This window comes from Ciconia boyciana, chromosome 1 (genome assembly GCF_034638445.1).
Source record: "Ciconia boyciana chromosome 1, ASM3463844v1, whole genome shotgun sequence".
In the NCBI taxonomy this organism is placed as follows: domain Eukaryota; kingdom Metazoa; phylum Chordata; class Aves; order Ciconiiformes; family Ciconiidae; genus Ciconia; species Ciconia boyciana.
Window position 1 is genome coordinate 173,095,120 of NC_132934.1, and position 20,046 is coordinate 173,115,165.

A 20,046-nucleotide genomic window follows, 5' to 3' on the forward strand; every position below is an offset into this window, starting at 1 on the left:
GGCATCTCACTGGATAAAGCTTAACATCATGGGCCCAGCTGAATTTTGATCTGCCATCCATGACTGCTTTGCTGTCCCTATATCAGACTTTGTCATGTATAACTGACAATGAATAAAGAAGTTCTTTGAGAAAAGAGTGGCATTTATTCTGAAGCAGGGTGCATTTCCTTCCACAGCGCTATGCTCACTAATCAGTGCCAGGAGCCCTCATTCAGACCTTTCATCAATAACAGCCGAGGATGAGGGAACAGAAGAGCTCTGCAGTCAACTGTGAAAGCCAATTTATACTGTGCCAAAACCAGTGTAATGCTTAGCCCAGAGGATTTCAGAGTTAAATACAGAGGAAGAAGCTGTTGATCAGAATGTTTTATAGGAGGTGGACTGGGAAAGATCACTGAAAAAAAGACAATTTACTCATTTTTGCTTGGAGGATATGTATGACCCTGTAAACACTGTATTAACTTTTCAGTCAGGAATAATGTGCTTGGATCTCTTCACATAAGCTCTGCAACAGCAAATCATTTACATCAACATGCAGAAAAGCTGTAAACCAGCATTCCACTGAATGCTTTATCTGTCAGAATTGGGAGGCAGAAGGTCCCTGGCACTAGAAAGTAAATTAATATTTTTGCCTTCTGCTGAAATGCAAAAATGTATCATCAAAAATGACTGTATTAATTTGTACTATCAAAAGAAATGAGAAAGTTTAAAGCCACTTCACTTTACCATAAGGAAAAAATTGTCATTGTAGCCAAAGCAAGATCTCACTGCAGTTACAACTACTGAATTATGGGTGTGCCTACGTGAGTTCTGTTTTAGTATCCTTTTTTGAGTGACATTTTTTGAGTGACACAAGGGTCCTGCAGAACATTTTAGAGGTCTGCTGAAGCACTGTATAGTCTATAAAAAGTGAAAACATATAAAAAAGACATCACAATGGAAAAGTCACACAGGAATACCTGGTGTGGGAGTCATGCCTTCTTATTTTGGTCATCTAAACTTTAGTCCAACCTAAGATAATTCTCTAGGATGTTTTTAGTGGCTGTTTGGAATTGCCTCTCTCTCTCCATAGACCAGACTTCTCTTTTTCAGGTAATGAGAACACATAATTGGCCAATGTCTCAAAATGCACCTACACGTTCTATTAGTTTTGTGCTCTTTGCAGCTCTATAACAATACAAGTTTTATGAATAAATTTTCATTTAGAAGGCTTGACATGGTGGTCTTAATTGCCTTAGTTTAGAAAATTCCAAGCTGATACAAATTTATTCATATTTTTTAAATAATTTGGAAGAAATTCTGTATCTTATTTTTTCCATTCTTCAAAGTTGCTAAATGTTGATAGGCAGAAAAATGTGTCCTTGTTACAAGAGGTAGTTTAAGCACAGGTAATTAATATGTTGTTTTTTCATAATCTTTTAAAAGGAAAACTGGCAATACATCTCAGGTCAAATAGGAATATCATTAAAAAGGAGCATAATACTAATATATTTACAGCATTGTCTGAATTTGCTACTATCTGTCAGGAGTAATTACAGTGAATTACCCAGTACAGTATAGCAAAACTCTGTACAGAACTAATATTCAGGGTACTGTACTTTATAGAAAATGTAATGCTAAAGACCCAAGAATGTAGTATCTGCTTAATTATGTCAGAAAAATATTCTATTTCTTTGTTTCTCTTCCCTGGAAATTGCCTCTGTCACCCACATACATACAAATATACAGCTGAGACATTTTCTTCTACCTAACCCTGCTGTAGACAGCATGCCAAAAAGACATGCTTATGTAAAAGTTTCTACAATATGCCCTGTGCCCCTACAGACTTATAGTCATTCACTGGTAGAAGACAATCTCACTATGGATGCTTTAAGAACTGAGTGAGATCTCTTTCTAAGTTCTTATATAGCCCCTGTTACTATCACCTCAAAAGCTTCTCCTCAAATATGTCCAACACAAATTCTGATATATCTATGCAAAATAAAATATAAATTAATTACTTTTACAATTTATGAACTATTGGAAATACGACTTTCTGATTATTCTGCATCTTTTGGTGGTAATACCTTTGTTTCTGCACCAGTAAATGTGGCCCACTGTGCTGAATACTGTTACTTTCCGTATAGATCACATGCAAGGAAGCAGAGTAGTTGAATACAAGTGAAGCCCATATAAAAGCTTTTTATAGAAATACACATTTTTGCTTCCTAACTATAATCATTAATGAAAGATTGACTAAAGCTGTTAAACACCTTCAGAGGGTTTGATGTGGTTTAACAAGATTGCCCACAGAACATGGTTCTTTAAAAAATGCAGGTTTTTAAACACCTGCATTTAATGGTTGCTACAATTCTGTAATGGAAAAACTTAGAGTGAGAATCCTGGTTCTCCACTGAAATGGAAATAAAACACAAAAAGAACTTTATAAGCAATAAATAAAAGACTCATTGAGTAAATAAAAAAAAGGTCTCTCTATGTATCCAGTGCAGTGCTCATATGCTGCTGCATTTATAAGGTACCAAGAGACCTGTTTTGAGGATGACCTATTATGCTCTGAAAAATACACAATTATTAGACAGTGGTTATCTTTACTTCTTCTGGATCCTAGCCTACTTATTTATGTTGTCTAAGGTACCTATAGATGCCCTAACTAATAATGAGATGCCTATTCCATTCTGTTAATCATATCCAAAAGGTGGAGGTCCATAGGTCCATGCCTCCAGATATGCTATACATATTATTGTATACTCTATGTTTTAAGATAGTGTTTTAAGATATGTTTTAAGTGGTTGAGTTGCCATCCCTGGAGGTATTTAAAAGATGTTTGGATGAGGTGCTTAGGGACATGGTGTAGTGGTGGTCTTGGTAGTGTTAGGTTTAGGGTTGGAGTCGATGATCTTAAAGGTCTTTTCCAACCTATACGATTCTGTGATTCTGTGAAGATGGATGCCTGGATAACTGTTGTACTTGAAAAAAATGCAAAAATTGCTTTTTACATTAACATAATCAGGCTTAGGCATTGCATGGAACAGTACGCAGTGAAGCTTACACTTTTAGCCAAAAGATATAGTATCTGACATCCTTTTCAGGTAAATCCCTTCCAAAAGATTTTCCTTGTATTGCTGACCAGTTTAATAGAAAACCAATTGCCATTTTCCACTTATTTTATATTGAAATTATTTCATTATGCCTTTAACATCCCTATCAGAACCCTGAGCGAAAGATAAATAATCAATTAAGTATGACTTTAAAAAGCATGACCTGAAAATTGTTCCATTCTAAGTAAAAATATAGGAAATTAAAGTATGTAAGATAAAATAGTGTTCTAATGAATGTTGGTGTTACTAGAAATACTTTTCATGTAACTGTTTACTTCCCTTGTGTGGCACAATCATTTTTGCCAGAAGTGTAGTATTTATACGACATCTTTAATAGAAGAAAGGCACTTCTGCTGACAGCTGCTTAATGCATTTTTGGTTAGCGTAAATTTAACAAAAATTTGTAGTTTTGTGAAGCTGATACATCAGCAGCAGATGGATGACATCTGAAGCACCAGTCAAATGTAAGGGAATTATAGCAGGAGTAGAGAGGGCTGAATTTTGCCTGCTAAGATTACAGGCTACTTATAGTTTATATACTGACACAAATAGCTGTGGCAGCGCAATGTTACCATAGAAACTTGTAGACCAGTAAAATATTCCTCCAGCTCTCTACCAATGGAGGGACGAGAATACAAAGCTCGATATGGTAATGAGAGCCACTGGAGGATGATGAATGTGAACTGATTGAGGGTGGGGATTAAGTAAGACCTTAACAAGCCTTTAGGAGCGAAAAATAGCTGTGACTTCCCTAGTTAATACAGTGGCGTATTTCATTCTCTAAGATCTCCCACATTTGCTGACAGGACATTGTTTCACTGAAACATTGCTTTTTTTCCTAGGGATTACACTGTCAGACATCTTTTGCATGTTTTTCTTAATTATTTTGTACTGTTTCTACATACTGGGAGTTTTGGGGGAGGGGGTCACGAGTCAAAATAATAGACTGCGGCTTCAGACCTCAGAAAACTGTACTTTATTAATCAAATTAAATAAAATCAGCTAATTTAAACTAATTTTAGTGTCTGCACCATTTAATATTCCCAGGTAAAAACTACAAAATGAGCTACTGTAATTCTCAGTGCATATCTAGAAATCTATTTCTAATTCACTTACTTTTTAATTGCATATTCAGGCATTTTATTCTGGTCAAGGTCACAGAGTCAAATTTTTTGCATGGTTATTGCTGATTGTTTTGAGAAATGTAACATCTCCATCAGTAGAGAACCTTACAATTTGCCGGAATTTCAGTTAAAAAAAAATTCTATGTCTTTTCCACCAATAGTTTTCATGGTATTCTGTACACTTTCCAAGATACATTAGTACATATGCCATCTAACTCATACCACAAGAACAAGTCCATCTGTTTAAATGTACTAATTTTGTCACACTAAATGGTATCTGTTGGGTTTTTACTATTTAAAATGTTAACACTACAATGCAAAAGGGGTTTTTTTATATACATAATAGTGTGTAGATATTACCTCTCCCACAATTTATTGAAGACCAAAGAAAATGCACTATATAATCCATACTACTGCAATTTATCTGTTTCCAAACATTTGCAGCAGCTATCTATATGCTGCTCTTTAAGATGCAGGCTAGACAGACTGAAAGAATAAAAAATGAAACATCTGAGATAACTTAGCAAGTCAATGAGATGGAACTCAAAGTTTGTACTTCTAGGCCAATTGTTAGGAGTAGATAAATGCTGTATTTATCACACACCATGTCCAAATGAGCTATCAAATATGGAAATCAAACAAATTGAGTTCTCAATATCACATTTATCACATTTATCAATGTTTATCAAAACATTGTTTTGATTATATCTGCTTATGTTACCTTGCTGTAGCTTGATTGTCCACATCAGTCTTTGATTTCTGAGGGGTCACCTCTTCTGATGAAAAGGCAGCCCTGCAATAGGAATGGTGAAAACATACTTAAGGGACAGGAAGATATTTGGAAACACATTATATCATTTAAATGGGTTACCATTGTAGATATTATATTTCTTACAAGTGTAACCACAGTGAGTTTGGATTTTCTTTGAGAATTTTTTCTGTTTTTTTTTTTAAATATGTATAAAATATATATAATATATATAGAAAGAATTATCTCTCTCTCTATATATATATATAAAGGATATATATATAAATAGCTATGTAATGCTTTAGTTCACTAGATTACTGCACCCACTGAGCCTTTTGAAAAATTAGTATTCCAAAACTAGCTGTTTTGCTAGTATGGATATAGTAAGAAAGTGGAGTTTTTTTACTGTTTCAATATTATTTTAGTAATAAAGGAACTTTTAAATACTTTTCTACTACCTACTAAATAAATTTTACTTATTTAGTAAAGACTAACATTTTACTTATTTAGCAAAGTACTGATTTTTTAAAAACTAAATAAGTAAACAATTACACTTTCCTATTTTTACTTATTTGTGTGAACAGTCAGATTGGTCACTAGAGGAATACTAAAATTATAAGAAATTATAAGAAAGAGAGAAGGTGGCTGATACAGTTGGAAATGAGTTACATGCTTCTTTAGAGAATCTTTCTATTAGGATGGTAAGTAAACCATGACAAGTTGTGTAGCTGTCTTAATTATAAGCCATGAAATTACAGGTTGGTTAAGTAATCTTTTCCTAATTTAGACCATGTGAAAAGTACATTTAATTAATGAATTAATTTAATAAATTTATTTTCTAAAATTAGAGCAACCTTTGCAGACACTCAAATAAGTTTAGAGTACTTTACGTCAATTCATCTTATGTTAATGCCTTCAATTACAAGCCTTTGCATGTGCACAGCTTTTTAATTTACCACTTTCTTTTTCTTCACTTTGCCCATACTCTCTTTTTCACTCTCTCTTTAGACCATCAGTTTAATATAAAGGAGTATTTGCATTAGCAACATATATAACTCTGGAACTAGAATTGTGAAGCAGTTTTTAATTTTTTATGCAGTTACAGTTGGCTTTTCAGTTTGAATAAATAACCAATGAAATGTTCTAAGCTATGTGAAAATAATTACATTTCTGCAAGGAAGGACGTCTTCTTTATGCACTTCTGTGACTGACTATGGAGGAATGCTCCCAGGTAGATTATACAGTCTTTGTATTATAAATAAATGTAAAAAAATAATCAAGGTTTGTGCATGGGACTTTGTTGCATTTCTAAATCTACTAAGAAGCAAAGTAAACAAGACATACATTGTTGAAGCCTCTGAATTTTCTGAAGTGGTCCTAGAGAAAGAAAAGAGTAAACATTTCAGAAACCAAGTAGCAAAATGCTGGTATCAAAGCACTTTGCAAGATTTTAGATCAATCAACAGCAATTAATTTTACTTTTCCTTCCTTCCAAGATGGTATTTTTCTTTGTTTCTTAATGTGGAACATAACTTGTTTAACTCAAGTAGCATAATACTAAATTCTAATCGTACTCTATATGTTACTAAGACAATAATTCTTCAATTAACATTCTCCAGTCAATCACTCTGATCAATAGTGTTTTGTTTTCAGCACACAATTCACAACCAAAAAACTCAATTACAGTGAGCTGCTTATATTCTTAGCTTCAATTGCAATTTCTTTTAAGTGTTCTGTAAAGTGTGTTTAATCAGCTTGGAACTGAAGCAAAGCACTCGAGAAGTTTACATGTCATGCTTGACTGTAGAAGGCTAGAATCAGGTCTCAGTATCAGAAAAGGTAAGTAAATAATAAACCCTGACCAAAAAAACCCGCAAACCCATGATTACTGAACTCCCTTCCTGAGGACAGCAGAACAATCAGCCATTCTCATATTTGAAGAAAAGATGCAGACACAGCTCTTTCCTCCACCCGTCTTTAAGGCTGATAGTGACCTTTTAAAACTGTGATTATTAGTATCTATGCATAGTACTTTGTTTCCTGAAACTCACAGGCGAGTAAAAGGCTTTGCTTTGGTGACTATTATTAGTTATAGTAATATTCACAATTTGAAATAGCTTTCACATCTTCAAAGCACTTTTAAAAGATAAACAAATTAATCATTTCATGCCCATCACTGTTTAACCAACTGTCCTTGGTGACATCATTGTTATATGATCCAGGAAGGGTCATGAAAGCTTCATAAAGAATATGCCTGTATTTCAGTCTCCTCTGGATTATGAGAATAGAAATGTAACTGGATAATTAGTGTTGAGAAGGACACAGGAATTCCAGCATTTTGTTGGAGGCTGGGCAGATGCCATATAGAGGATGCATGCTATCCTATGCTTTCAAAATTACCATGATCATAGTGAGATACTGAAACGAAGCCAGATAAATTCATCACAACTGACATATTAAAAATATCTACTAAGCAGTAACTTAAAAGAAAATAAACTTTAGCATCTAGGAGCTATCTTTCTTCTGGGTGGTGAGCGACTTTGAATCTTGGCCAAACACACAGACAGTAGTAAACACAGAATAAGATTAAAAATAATTGCTAAACTTGGTTTTAAGGTTTCATCTTAAAGTCTTCCAGTGACAGAGATTCCATAAACTCCCTAGGCCATGGTCTGCCAAGGAATTCTACCTAACACAACAATGTATGCGTTCATTTCTGTTTCATTTAATTTTCATCATTGATATGCATGAGACTTATGTTGGAAGTTTCCCAGATTAAAACTAGGGAAGCACAAGGCCATGCTGCAGCCAATACGGGACCTAAGCAAAGAATATCATGAAAGTTCATTCATGAATATTTTAAACCATCCATATTCTGCTTTTAGATGAGAGCACAAGAAATGTTCTCTGTTCTCTTTCTGATCTGCCAGAAAGCAATCACAACTTTAGAAATAAACATTAAACATTAATCTGCAAGTAACTTTAGCCTGAGCTTTTCTTCTAAACTATTTCTTGGACACCTTACTGAGAGCTGACTAAGCAGATCTTGAGGTTTTGTCCACAGTGTTAACCAAAAAGGCCCAGGGTTAGCCCCTGGCTGTCAGATCAAATGGCACCAATAGATTCCTGCCCTTATGGCTAGTCACTCTATAGCAGATTTGTCTTGTGGAGAGCTAACTGGAATAGTCCAAAGAAAACCATGAAGAAATCATACAAGCACTGTAGAAAAATTTTGGGAGCACTTATGTAATCTCAAGTCGCTGGCGCTTCACAAACTTGGACCTCAGCCAATGCTGGGCATCAAGCTGCTAAGAGCCCAAACAAGTATTTAGGCATGGGGTGACTTTCTCTTCCCATGCCATCTTACTCATCAGACTCAGTCCCTCAAAGAATTGTCCTGTTGGCTCACTCCCAAAATGAGCTCTAGCCAAGAATTAGGAAATAACTAGCGATCGTGAGTACTTACTGTTTGGTTTCCACTGTCTCTGTCGTGGTTTTACTACTCAAAACCGGAGGAGGCATCCAAGATTGCCTGTCAATGTTAACAAATAAATTATTGAGTATTAGTTTAATGCTATGGGGCTGAACAGCATACTATGAATGTTAGAATGTCAGAAGTGACAATAGCTGGAACTTTTCTTAAATTATTAGTATTTTAAAATACTGCATACAGATACTTTTTAGACCATTTTTTTCCAGACAACTGAATGGAATTTGAAATAATACAGTAATTTTAATTATTGTTGTGAAAAATATATTCTCTGACTCTAGGTGGTCTTTTCTACAACCTGAATGGTACAAAGAAATGCATCATTCATGGGAAGGACAACCAGATAGAAGGCACAAAGGAACAGGTGTCAAATATCAACCCAAGAAACACATTCAGACTGGTATTTGAGGTCACATAAACATCACAAGCACTTTCAGTTCTTCTGTTATTGTTTTTTTTCCTCAAAACTATCAATCCAGCAATTGTTTGTGAGGAAAAAGCAATTGCACCATAAACAGTGCAATTCAGTGATGGCCTTTCACATCTTCAGAGTCTGAAGAGAACTAGTGCGCTGAAAACACCATAAACTTCCACCGAACAAGCAGGGCTGTTAATAAGAAAATGATGACATTTTAATTTCTACTTTCATAATTCTACTGATCACAATTTTTATGCATGAAATATGGAAGAGAAAATCACAAACGGACAGGATTTCTGGCTGGGAAGGATGCATAAAAATATGGCTATCGCCAGCAGTACCTTTTAAATTAAAAATGTAGTTCTTTGTTCTACACCCTGTTTTTATTCTTGCCCGGATAATACTATCTGAAATCCAGATTTTTAAAGCTAGCTGTGTATCATGCAGAAAACCTTAGTGTGGTTCATACGTACTGCAATAGCAGAGGGTCAGGTTTGGCATCAGAGATTTCAGCTGGTCGCAATTACAGTGAGCTACAATGCTTTACATTTGGACACTGAAAAGGCATACGCTAGCTGAGTTAGGCACTGCAGCAGAGTTAGCATCTGTTGTGCTATGTCCACCAGGCTCACAAAACTGGCTCTGCAGAGACAACCTTGCAACACAGTACTCCCGTGGAAAAAGCCAGAGCATGTAAAAGTTGAATTCTTGAAGCTTGCTGAGGAGCTAGAGCATGCTAGAGGAGAGAGTTGGTAATGTTCTTTTATATAATTGTGATACATTACTGAGGTTTAATAGAGTGCTATATATCCTCTGGCAACCAAGCAATGGTGGTAATGAATACCTTTTTTTCTTGATTGGAGAAGTCACAGAAGTGTTTGTGGATGATGCATTAGGAGTCCAAGATTGTCTGTTAAGGAAATAGACGTAATTAATTCATTAATCTTCCATAAGTGTATCATTTTAAACAAAAAAAAACCAATGATAAGAAGTCATATTTCTACTATCAGAATGATACAACTGTGTATGGTAAATGGCATGACTCTGTTTATATATGCCACCTGAAATTTTGGAAGTATCTCAAAGGATACAAGATATGGGACACCTTAAGGGATTCTGATGCTTAGAGAACAGATGTGCCTTTACTTGATATCCAAAGTAACTTCTGACTTCTTAAAATCTTGACTTCTGTACCTACACTTCAGTCTCCAACCACTGAAATATTAATATCTGTATTTTTTATACCTTAAATTTTATGTTTCTTATTCAATTATGTTAATGCTGTAAAATATGCCTGTAAAAGGAGCCAGTATTCCTCATACTTCTAACTATATAAATTCCAATACAGTGATTTTTCTCATGAAGTTTATCAAAAAGTTATTGTCTTGTCCTCTGCAATTCTTAATGTAATGAGAATAACTGAAGAACAGAGCTTTACAAATCATTTTATTGCTCTCTGGCAGGAAAAAGTATATACCATTTAAGTCCCACTTCAGAATTCATGGTAGGTCTATTAAAACATCATCTCTGGGCAAAATAACATAAAATCCAATTTATGTGATGTTTCATGTGTCCTCATCACCATGATTTACAACATAATGGTGCAAAATCATAATTTAAAAGAATGACCTCACTTGAACTTCAAATGCCAGAGCTACTAATTCGCTCTTCAGAGTAATATCTCAACACTTCGCAAGATGACATTTAACTGCTGTGCTCAGTCTTCACTAGCAACTATATTCAGTGTAATTTATTACTGATAGAACACTACTGACATTGACGAAGGCACAAAGCAATATATTTGTCCCCTTACATTTATAAGTATGATGGTTGAGCTATTCTGAATTTCAGTTTTTAAATAAAAATTTCAATTAAGTAAGAGCTGTAAGTTCTTTAGAAAATAAATTTTCAGTGTTGTGTAGTCATATTACATATATAAAGTGGCAATCTCTGAATCATAACAACTTCTTTAATAACATGTCAAAGATTTTGTACTAACGTACTTTAAATTAAAAATTGATTTCATCCTGTTTTAAAGAAAAGACTGACCTTCTGACAAAAGAAAAGCTTTCCACTGGAAAAATCAGTTAGCCTATCTATCGAAAAAGTACTTTTATGTTTTGGTACTCAAGTTTTCCCTTGGCAATGTTCAATGGCATTTTCCATTTAAAACCTTAATTAGAATCTTTTCACGTAGTCTTTCCTCAGAAATACTTAGTAAATGTGGTAGAATTCATGCAGAGAAATGTAGAGCTCTAGAATATACCCACACTGAACTGTTTTCAAAACACTCTTATTCTTTCTTTTTTGTATTTAAAATACTGTATGTCTTAAATAATTGCTATGCTGAGTAAATGCGTAATCTGAGCTGGTCTCTTTTCTAATCTGTGTGGAGAAATAGGCATTTTTAAGGAAAATTCCTCTTATTCTAAAGAAAATATCTGAGAGACATCAGATGAGCTGTCCTCCAAAAGACCCTTTTTCTCCTCACGAGCTATAAAAAGAGTCTATGATAACCTAGATACAGATGTCTGCATTCCAGATGTCAGGTGGTGAAATGAAGCCTACTGTTAGGCCATATGCTGTAATAATTATTTCTCTATATATTTTTGGTATGTAAATGTAATCAAAAGTTATGATAATATATAATACTTAGATGATAGTGCATGATAAATTATACATGATAAATTATAATACATAATACTTAGATGATAAAGTTACCAAAACTCATACCTGTTGCTTTGCTTATTATTCAGAGTTGGAGACTTATTTATTTTATCAGTATCACTTCTGGCTGGAATTCTGTCAAAAACACAGAAATCATTTATAATACACACTCTAGATAGTTTTTTTTAAAAAACATTTTTAATAAAATTAAAAAATGGAGTATCACTTTGCCCTGTGTACAGATTAAATATTCCCCAGTATCAAAATAGGTATAGAACAGAAGCTGAATTAATATAAATTTAGTGCATTAATGTCTGAAGAGTCTAAGTAGCTCACTGGAAAAAACTGTTTTAAAAGGTTTTGTTCAAACACTAATTGATACACTGTATCAAGCCTCATTGTTAACAGTTAATGTATTACAACTCCTCTGAATTAGATCAGAATACTAAAAAGAAAGCAATGTTTTTCAGTCAACCAGTACATAAGCCATCCCCTTTCCATCTCCCTCACCATCCCTTGAGAGATGCAACAGTCTTGTTTTCTTTACAGCTTTTAGAGATCAATGTGATTTGAAAATACTCTGGTGTAAAATCCCTGATAAAGCATAGTAATGACCTACAGGAATAACATCTATCAAAGAAGTTAGATTATTTGTGCTTGAATTGATTTTATTAAGCCATGAAATTTACACTAAGAAAACACCAAGTGATTTTTCAAGCCCTTTATGGATTCCACAGCTGTTGCCTAAAACCCTTCCGAATTTGCACAGAAAGCACCAGGTAGCTATTGTAGCTGAAACAGCTTAAGTACTTATTTTATTTCAACTTTCTTCACATATATGGAATATCCTTTAATAAAAACGATTCTTTAATAAGAACTCCAAAAAGCTCAAATATAAAGTGATGTACATTGAAATAGATTACAAATACTAAGTTGAGTTATCTTAAATATTTGTCTAAAACAGCTGACATATTTTAAACTACATCTTATTTACATATAGAAATTACTTAATTTTAGTTATCTATTCCCATCTATAAACTGAAGCTATAGGTACAAAATAATTAATCCTAGAACTGTAATCTAATATTATGTACAAAACATTTTGTATCCTGCCTTCAGCCAGGTATTACAGAATACTGTTGTATTTAATGAAAAGCCTTCACGGGAGCTCTGCGACACAATCTGCACCAGCATGTGCTCTGTGCCTTTTTCAAATCTTAAATTTAATTGTGCAAATAACTATCTCATATCAGGGGCAGCTTGTGACTGTGACCGGCAGTTACAGTTACTCGAAAGATCACTAGAGGTCTCACTAAACTTGCTAGCATTACTACAGATGCAAACATGAGCGTTTCTTCTAATTCACAGCTATCCAATGAACCAGCATTTCTTTCGCATTTTATTTTGTATTTTCAAAACTTCCACACAATACTTTAAGTCGTTCTGTATTTGCGCATTTTAAAGACTTAAAGGGTCCATCTGGCATCCTACTCCACTGCTGCCCAATGTAGCAGAAGCTTTGAAAAAAGTGAAAGAAGAAAGGTAAGTATAATGTTAATTTCTCCTTGTACAACTTTTCAGCTTCTGATAAGCAGTGGTCGAAGAATATTCTTTGTTTTCACCCAGAATGCTGTCTCCAACAGACACCTTTGGATCAATGATCCTTTTACCCATCTAATGTTTTTCTGAACCAATTTAAATTTCTGGCCTCCACAATATCCTGCAGTGGTGACTCCTACAATTAATATATGTGTTAAGGGAAAACCAGGTGTTCGTCTTCTTTTTTTCTTTCTTTTTTTTTTTCCTCTTTTTTTCTTTAAATCATTACCTAAACATTTCATACAGTATCTCCTCATTCTTACACTGCAACAAACAGAAAATATTCCTTCCTTACTCACTTTCCCTATATCACTCTTTTCCAAGGTGAGGAAACTGTCTCTTCAGACATTCCACATATGAAAGCTATTCCATCCCTGTGATCATCCTTTCTCACCTTCCTCTTTATTTTCTTCTGGTTCTATTGTAGTTTCTTCACATAAGTGAAATGCTGCATGCAGTGTTCAAGATGTGCAAAACAGGATCGTACCATGACTGAACAGTGGTTTCTGGCTTGTTCTCAGTTCATTTTCTAATAATTTCTACCATTCCAAAGGATTAGATTATTAATAAAGCAGACAATGTAAGTGTCTCGTTAGCTTCAGTCCCATCTCTTCAGATCTGATTGCTATAAATGCAGTTAGGATTTATTCTTCTTGGAAGCTATTCTGGACTTAGTAGCATTTAGTACTCAGAAAAACAGCAATGTAATTTTCACTGTCATTATTTGATTTTTAAGGTCCCTCCCATCTTTTGCTAACAATAAGAGAGAAATAAATGTATATGTAAAATTTTTCCTCCCATCCAGAAAGGCTGTCTGTGATCACCTGCACAATGCAATTGTTGTCTGAGTTATGAGGTGTAGATCTACATGCCAGTACAAGTATATGTGCACCTACTGCCATCAAGCTATGGATTTCTGTTAACAACTTAACTGTGTTTGGTATTTTCTTGTGCTTGCAGGCAATGGTGCAATTGCATGTAGCCATCTGCAACATCTCTCCCAGGTCCTTAATACTGAAGCTGATGTTCAAATTTTGTATATATTGGTTTAGGGAAAATTCATATCAAACAATACCTTCTTTGAACATGGATATGGCAGTATCCAGGAAGCAAAATTCTGTATTTAAAATGGCTTTTAGATGTGTTTTTACTGTCACATTAACACATGCAATGAAGAACTCAAAATTACTCCTGTACTCCTCAAACAGTTTCTTTTGGGTTTTTTTTTTAATTAGAATTTCAATGACTGTTTTGCCATTTTGAAAACTAGCTATTGAAGAGACATTCATCCAGATAGATCCAGATTCTTTGAATCTTGTCTTTTGGAATATTACAGTCATGGCCAGAAGAGATACAAAGTAGAATTATGGAAAGATATTCCAGTCTCTGGCTTAAAACCAGGTAACTCCTAAAGACCCTTTGCAGGGTAGAAGATGACCATTTTATAGCATCTTAGCTAGACAAAAATTATTTTCCATGTAGACAGCATGACTTACAATAATTCTGTAAACAGCTCTGAGAGATCTCCAATACCAAGGTAATTCTCAAGAACGGTCTACCAGGAGCAGTCCTTTAGACTTTATTCTACATTCCAGGAACATGCTCCATTTTCAACTCTGCCTTTTAGTTTTGCACAGGAAAAAAAAATGAATGCTTCTTTTTCACACACAGGCAACTAAACAATATAGCTGTTCTGCACACTGGTCTATTCTAAGCTTGGAGACTTCTGTACTATGGTTATGCTTGCCAGAAATAATTTATAAGAAAATAAGAAGGGGATTGTACCTGGTGGAGAATATCCTTCACAGAAGAAGCGGAAATACCAGATTTGACTGCAGGCTACAAAAAGGTGCTAATAGAAAATAAATCACCACACCCTTTTATGCCTTAGGTTGCAAGTTTGAGGAGATGCAGAACATGTGGTCATCCCTTACAGAAGTGCCTGCTGGCAATGGGTGTGCACAAATTAATCCTGGAATGGCTATATTTCACAGTTTTGAGAAGACCAGTGATGAGTGAGGAAGAATAAACAACTTGACCGCAGCTTGCTCATTGTGATCATTTCAAGATAGAACCACTACTATTCATTCAATTTATGGACATACTCCACATTAGTTATCAGAAGTGTATAGTCACACCTATGATCCTTTCTTTGTATTCTCTGTCATCTGTTGCATTTTAAGAACCCATGTTAGATATTTGTGTACATGAAAACACAAAGACAGCCAGCTTATAACCTAAAATAATTCAGACATCTTAATATCTCAGCACAAAGCAAAAAGACATAGATAGCTAGAGTACAAAAGGACAATGCTGTTCAGTGACACTGTAGAAACTGGAATTGTCCTATGACTTCTAAATTAGTCATCAAGGGCTTCTATGCATGAAAGTTAAACCTTGAAAATTGTTTTCAAGTCAATGAGCATGTGGATAAGAGTGACATAGCTGATATATTCTACTTGAACTTCCAAAGAGCTTCATAGAAATTTGCTTTAAGGACTCTTAAGTAAACTGATCTCCTATGTGGTAATAGAGAAGGTCCTTTCATGCATAAATAACTGATTGAAAAATAGGAAACAAACGTTTGGAATAAATGACAATTTTTCAGAGTGGAAGGAGGGATCTGTACAAGATTTGTGTTTTTCCATATATTTACAAATTATCTGGAAGAGAAGGAAAGTGAGGTGATGTTGCTTGCCAATGACACTAACTCATGGTAGTCAAAACAAATGTCGACTGGCAAGGCTTTCAGAAGTCATCTTCTACATGTCAGATTTCTAAAATGGCAGATGACATTCACTTTTCTTAGATACAAAGTAATGCCTGCCAAGAAAAACAACTGATCTCTGAACCAGCTATTATCACTCAGGAAAGAGGTCTTGGAGTTATATAGATAGTGTTATGAAAATGAAAGCTCAATTCTCAGCAGCACTCAAAAGAGCAAATTCAATTTTATGAAGTATGAGGGAACGAATAGCAAATGAACCACGTTGTTATACTCCTCTATATATATACAAGGTGTGCTCCCATCTTAAATACCTGCATGGAGATTTAGGCCTCCAGATCAAAAAGACTAATATGGAAATAGAAAAGATACAGAGGAGAGTAATAGGTAAATTGAAGTTACAGAATGGCTTCCTTGCAGTGAGGGAACAAACACAGCAGGATTCACCAGTCTGTAGAAGAATTGATGGAGGGGTGATATCACACAGCTCTGTACCCTATTCTGTTCCCGAGTTCTATGGAGAAGGTAAATTTTATGTAACAGTTTTTCGTTGTTTCTTACAACAGAAGTAAGGATCATCAAACAAAATTATTCAGTGCTAAGATCCAACCAAACAAGTGCACTTTTTCCACAGTGTGCATTTAAGTGCTGGTACTCATAGCCTCAGTGTGTTGTGGATACCAGATGTTAATGGGGGCTGAATTTTGAAGATGTGACACAGAAAGAATCTGCAAACACAGGCATGGCCATGTCTTAACTCAGCAGAGGTCAAGGCTTAAGAGGACATTCAAATTAAGCACCTGTATGATAAGCATATGATTCTGATATTTGTACTGATCATGGTATGAAGTGGCAGCAAGAATTTGCAAAGAACTAGGGGTTTAGCCATGTTGTGCTTAGCTATTGGAGATAGGACTTCGATTTATAGTTTGAAAAGCAGGAAACTGGGGAGGAGTGGATATCATCTGTGCAGAGATACTTACATTTATGAGGACAAGAATACACAGAAATTGGTACAGAAAAAGAAGAGCAAGAGCAAGAAACTTTTCTCAAATCGCATTTCCACTAGTCTCATTGACAATTCATGCAAAAATCATTCAGTCTTCTACTTAGATGCTTAATAAATAACAAAAAAAACCCCACTGATTTCATTCATGCTTTCATTTTTAAGACCTCTCACAGGTATGAGAATCACAAAATACAATACATACAGAAAAAAGCCCTACCTGTCCAAGGTAGTATCAGACCTGTATCGTCCAAGTACAGCTTTCTGATCTTCGTTTTCATTTGTGGTACTGCTATAAAAAAGGTTAGAAATGTCACTTTGGTCACTGTTTTTATTAAACAACTCATGATGAATAAAACAATATATAAGTCTTGAATTAAGGTACCATACAGGGTTTCAGACCATCCAGGTGTCAACAGATCCAACCCTGCATCCATTGCAATCATTGACTTAACAATTATTGACATCTAAGTCAGATTTACAGTGGAAACATGTATAGACTAAAACTGAACAAAGAAAGCTCTTGCTATAAACAGGATATAGTAAAAGGATACTCAGTTTTCTTTGGCAATATCATTAGAAAGGTGTTCAGATACTCTACTGTACCTGTGTAGGCTATCTTGGGATTTGTATTGATTAAGTACAGCCCTTCCATAGTTTTCATCAGCACTTCAAGAAAAAGAAAGACAGTGGTTAGTTAAAATTTGAATATTAAAAATAGAAAATTGTTTTTTGGTGAAAGATTTCTGTCCTTGATCAGATTTCACAGTTGTTCACTACCACCATAACCACACCAGCTACAGATCTCTGCATTAGGTGACTCCAGACATTTTGGAGTAGGAATTATCTCTTCCTACATGCTGTTCATGGACCAAATAATGAGGGCCTGGTCTAAAGGTGGAGTTTCTACTGTAATACAAGTCTTAGTGTGCATTACAGTAAATTTCAGCTGATTCTGACTTTAAGATCCTTAAAAGAACTTGTCAAGATTTATAATCTTCATGCTTGTAAAAAGAAAGAGTCAGATCACATTCTTGCAACCTAAATATATGAAATGTGGGATTTTTCTTGTAGAGGAGAAGCCTGACATCTCATTAAATCCTCAGTGCTCAAAAGTCTCAATGAAAAACAGTCAGTGAAAGTCCAGCAGACCAATACTTCCAAAAGGCAATCAATATCTCATCAAGATAAGCAAATAATAGTTATTTGATGAAATTTATCTAATTCTGTTTGATACCATGCATGAAAAAGTAGACACTCCAAGAAAATGTACATAGCATACTGAACTAAATGCAGAATAAATGCATTTAATATATTTCTTACCTTTCCTCTTCAGGCCTCTTCTTTATCCAGCTGTTATCTTGCAAAAGGGTCCGTCGTTTATTAACATCATGAGTAGCCTGTTGTCTGCTTTTAATTGCAACAGAGGGGCTCTTGTTATCTGCAAATGCAGAGAAACGTGTCTTGAAAATGAATGTGTGGGATAACTTTGGAAACTTAAAGTACGATTAGAAAGGCTGAAATATGTAAAAGTTTAGCACAGATTGAATCTTCAGCTATCATGGAATCACAGAATCATAGAATCATTTAGGTTGGAAAGGACCTTTAAGACCATCAAGTCCAACCATTAACCTAGCACTGCCAAGTCCACCACTAAACCATGTCCCTGAGCGCCACATCTACACGTCTTTTAAATACCTCCAGGGGTGGTGACTCAACCACTTCCCTGGGCAGCCTCTTCCAATGCTTGACAACCCTTTTGGTGAAGAAATTTTTCCTAATATCCAATCTAAACCTGCCCTGGTGCAACTTGAGGCCATTTCCTCTTGTCCTATCACTTGTTACTTGGGAGAAGAGACCAACACCTCCTCGCTACAACCTCCTTTCAGGTAGTTGTAGTTGTATCACTCCTGTTTAGTGCAGACCGTTTCCTTGAAAAGTTTGTGGCTTAATCCCTTCAACCTTGAAGGGACTTCAGAAGCCAGTTTACCAAACTAAATTCAGTTTCATCCTTAATAGGAAACAGCTTGGTATATTTTTGATGTAAACAAATATCACAGATCTGATAAAGGAATTGTGAAATATACATACCACAGTAATTCCAGGAAAGTCAAAGTAATGAATCCTATTTCCTGGGGTGTTGTCTGTCAGTTTTGTATTTTTAGATGTGTGACAGGATGCAAATTTTGAACAAAAGCTTGAGATGATCACATGGTCCTTCACCTACATCCAGCCCAACATGTGTGGATTTTCCGGTTTCTCAAAAGGGTCAGACTCCGTCTGAAGCTTTTTACTCAGTGGCTGAATGAACAGGGTCTCTTTTCTAACAAGCTATCTAGTTTTACTGAACTTTTAATAAAAGCAATACCTTTATGGTCTGTATCTTTACATCAGATTTAACTAAAATTTTGGTGTATGGTTTTGTATGGTTTCAAAGGTTATTGGGAGGAACAGACAGACATGCACACTCACATGCTGTATGAGCATGTAAGCCTCATTTACTTATGAAAACAACCTAAAATATCTTTGCCCAACAATGCTGATATTTAGTATATTGAGGAACTAACAATATGATGTTCACTTGATTTGTAAGAATATATGTTCCTCACTGTGTTAGAAAGCTGATGTTTATCTCCTCTGGTTTCCCTTTATGAGGGGTTTGGCCCAGAAGCAAGCAAAAATATTCAATTACTATTGTCCAGCATTCTCAGTTCTTTTTCTTCCCACCTAAGTTTCATATCATCAGCCTATTTGAGGTGAAGGGGAATATTGTTGTGCCATTTTAACATTCCCCTTTAAAGTGGAAGACTAGAAGTTGAGCCCAAATAGAAACTCCATTCTTTAATTGTGATACTTGCCCCAAACTTTGCCAGACAAGGGAAGGTGAAAAATTAAATATGCAAAACCTTTGTCAAAAGCATCCCATTAATCAACAAACTGACTGATGAAGAATACTGAGTTTCTCAGGTTTTCCTTTAGAGACCTTCATGACTTTCTCCATGAATTCCTCACTCTCTGAGCATCCACGCAAAAGGAGTTCAACACCACCAGATTTCAAAAGACATCATTATCTGGTGTTCAGTAAGGACATTTGACAGTAAAGATTGTGTATAGAAAGACCACACTTCACAGAAAATACATGCAGTCAGTATTATGTCATTTGTCAGAGCT

General features: G+C 35.1%; 1 protein-coding gene across 8 annotated transcripts in view; it reads right to left on the reverse strand.

Annotated features, from left to right (window-relative positions):
- Positions 1-20,046, reverse strand: part of SCEL (sciellin) — a 73,878-nt gene that overhangs the window by 21,957 nt on the left and 31,875 nt on the right. For 7 of the 8 annotated variants that reach the window (XR_012040401.1, XM_072850007.1, XM_072850009.1 and 4 more), the window contains 8 exons: positions 18,199-18,316; positions 17,482-17,544; positions 17,096-17,167; positions 11,612-11,680; positions 9,723-9,788; positions 8,437-8,502; positions 6,315-6,347; positions 4,944-5,015 (listed from right to left, as the gene is read on the reverse strand). Coding sequence is in view for 7 of the 8 variants with exons in the window: in XM_072850007.1 (XP_072706108.1) it covers positions 4,944-5,015; positions 6,315-6,347; positions 8,437-8,502; positions 9,723-9,788; positions 11,612-11,680; positions 17,096-17,167; positions 17,482-17,544; positions 18,199-18,316 (559 nt within the window). In the remaining variant the exon portion in view is untranslated. The remainder of the gene's footprint in view (positions 1-4,943; positions 5,016-6,314; positions 6,348-8,436; positions 8,503-9,722; positions 9,789-11,611; positions 11,681-17,095; positions 17,168-17,481; positions 17,545-18,198; positions 18,317-20,046) is intronic. The other variant, XM_072850010.1, reaches the window with a different exon arrangement.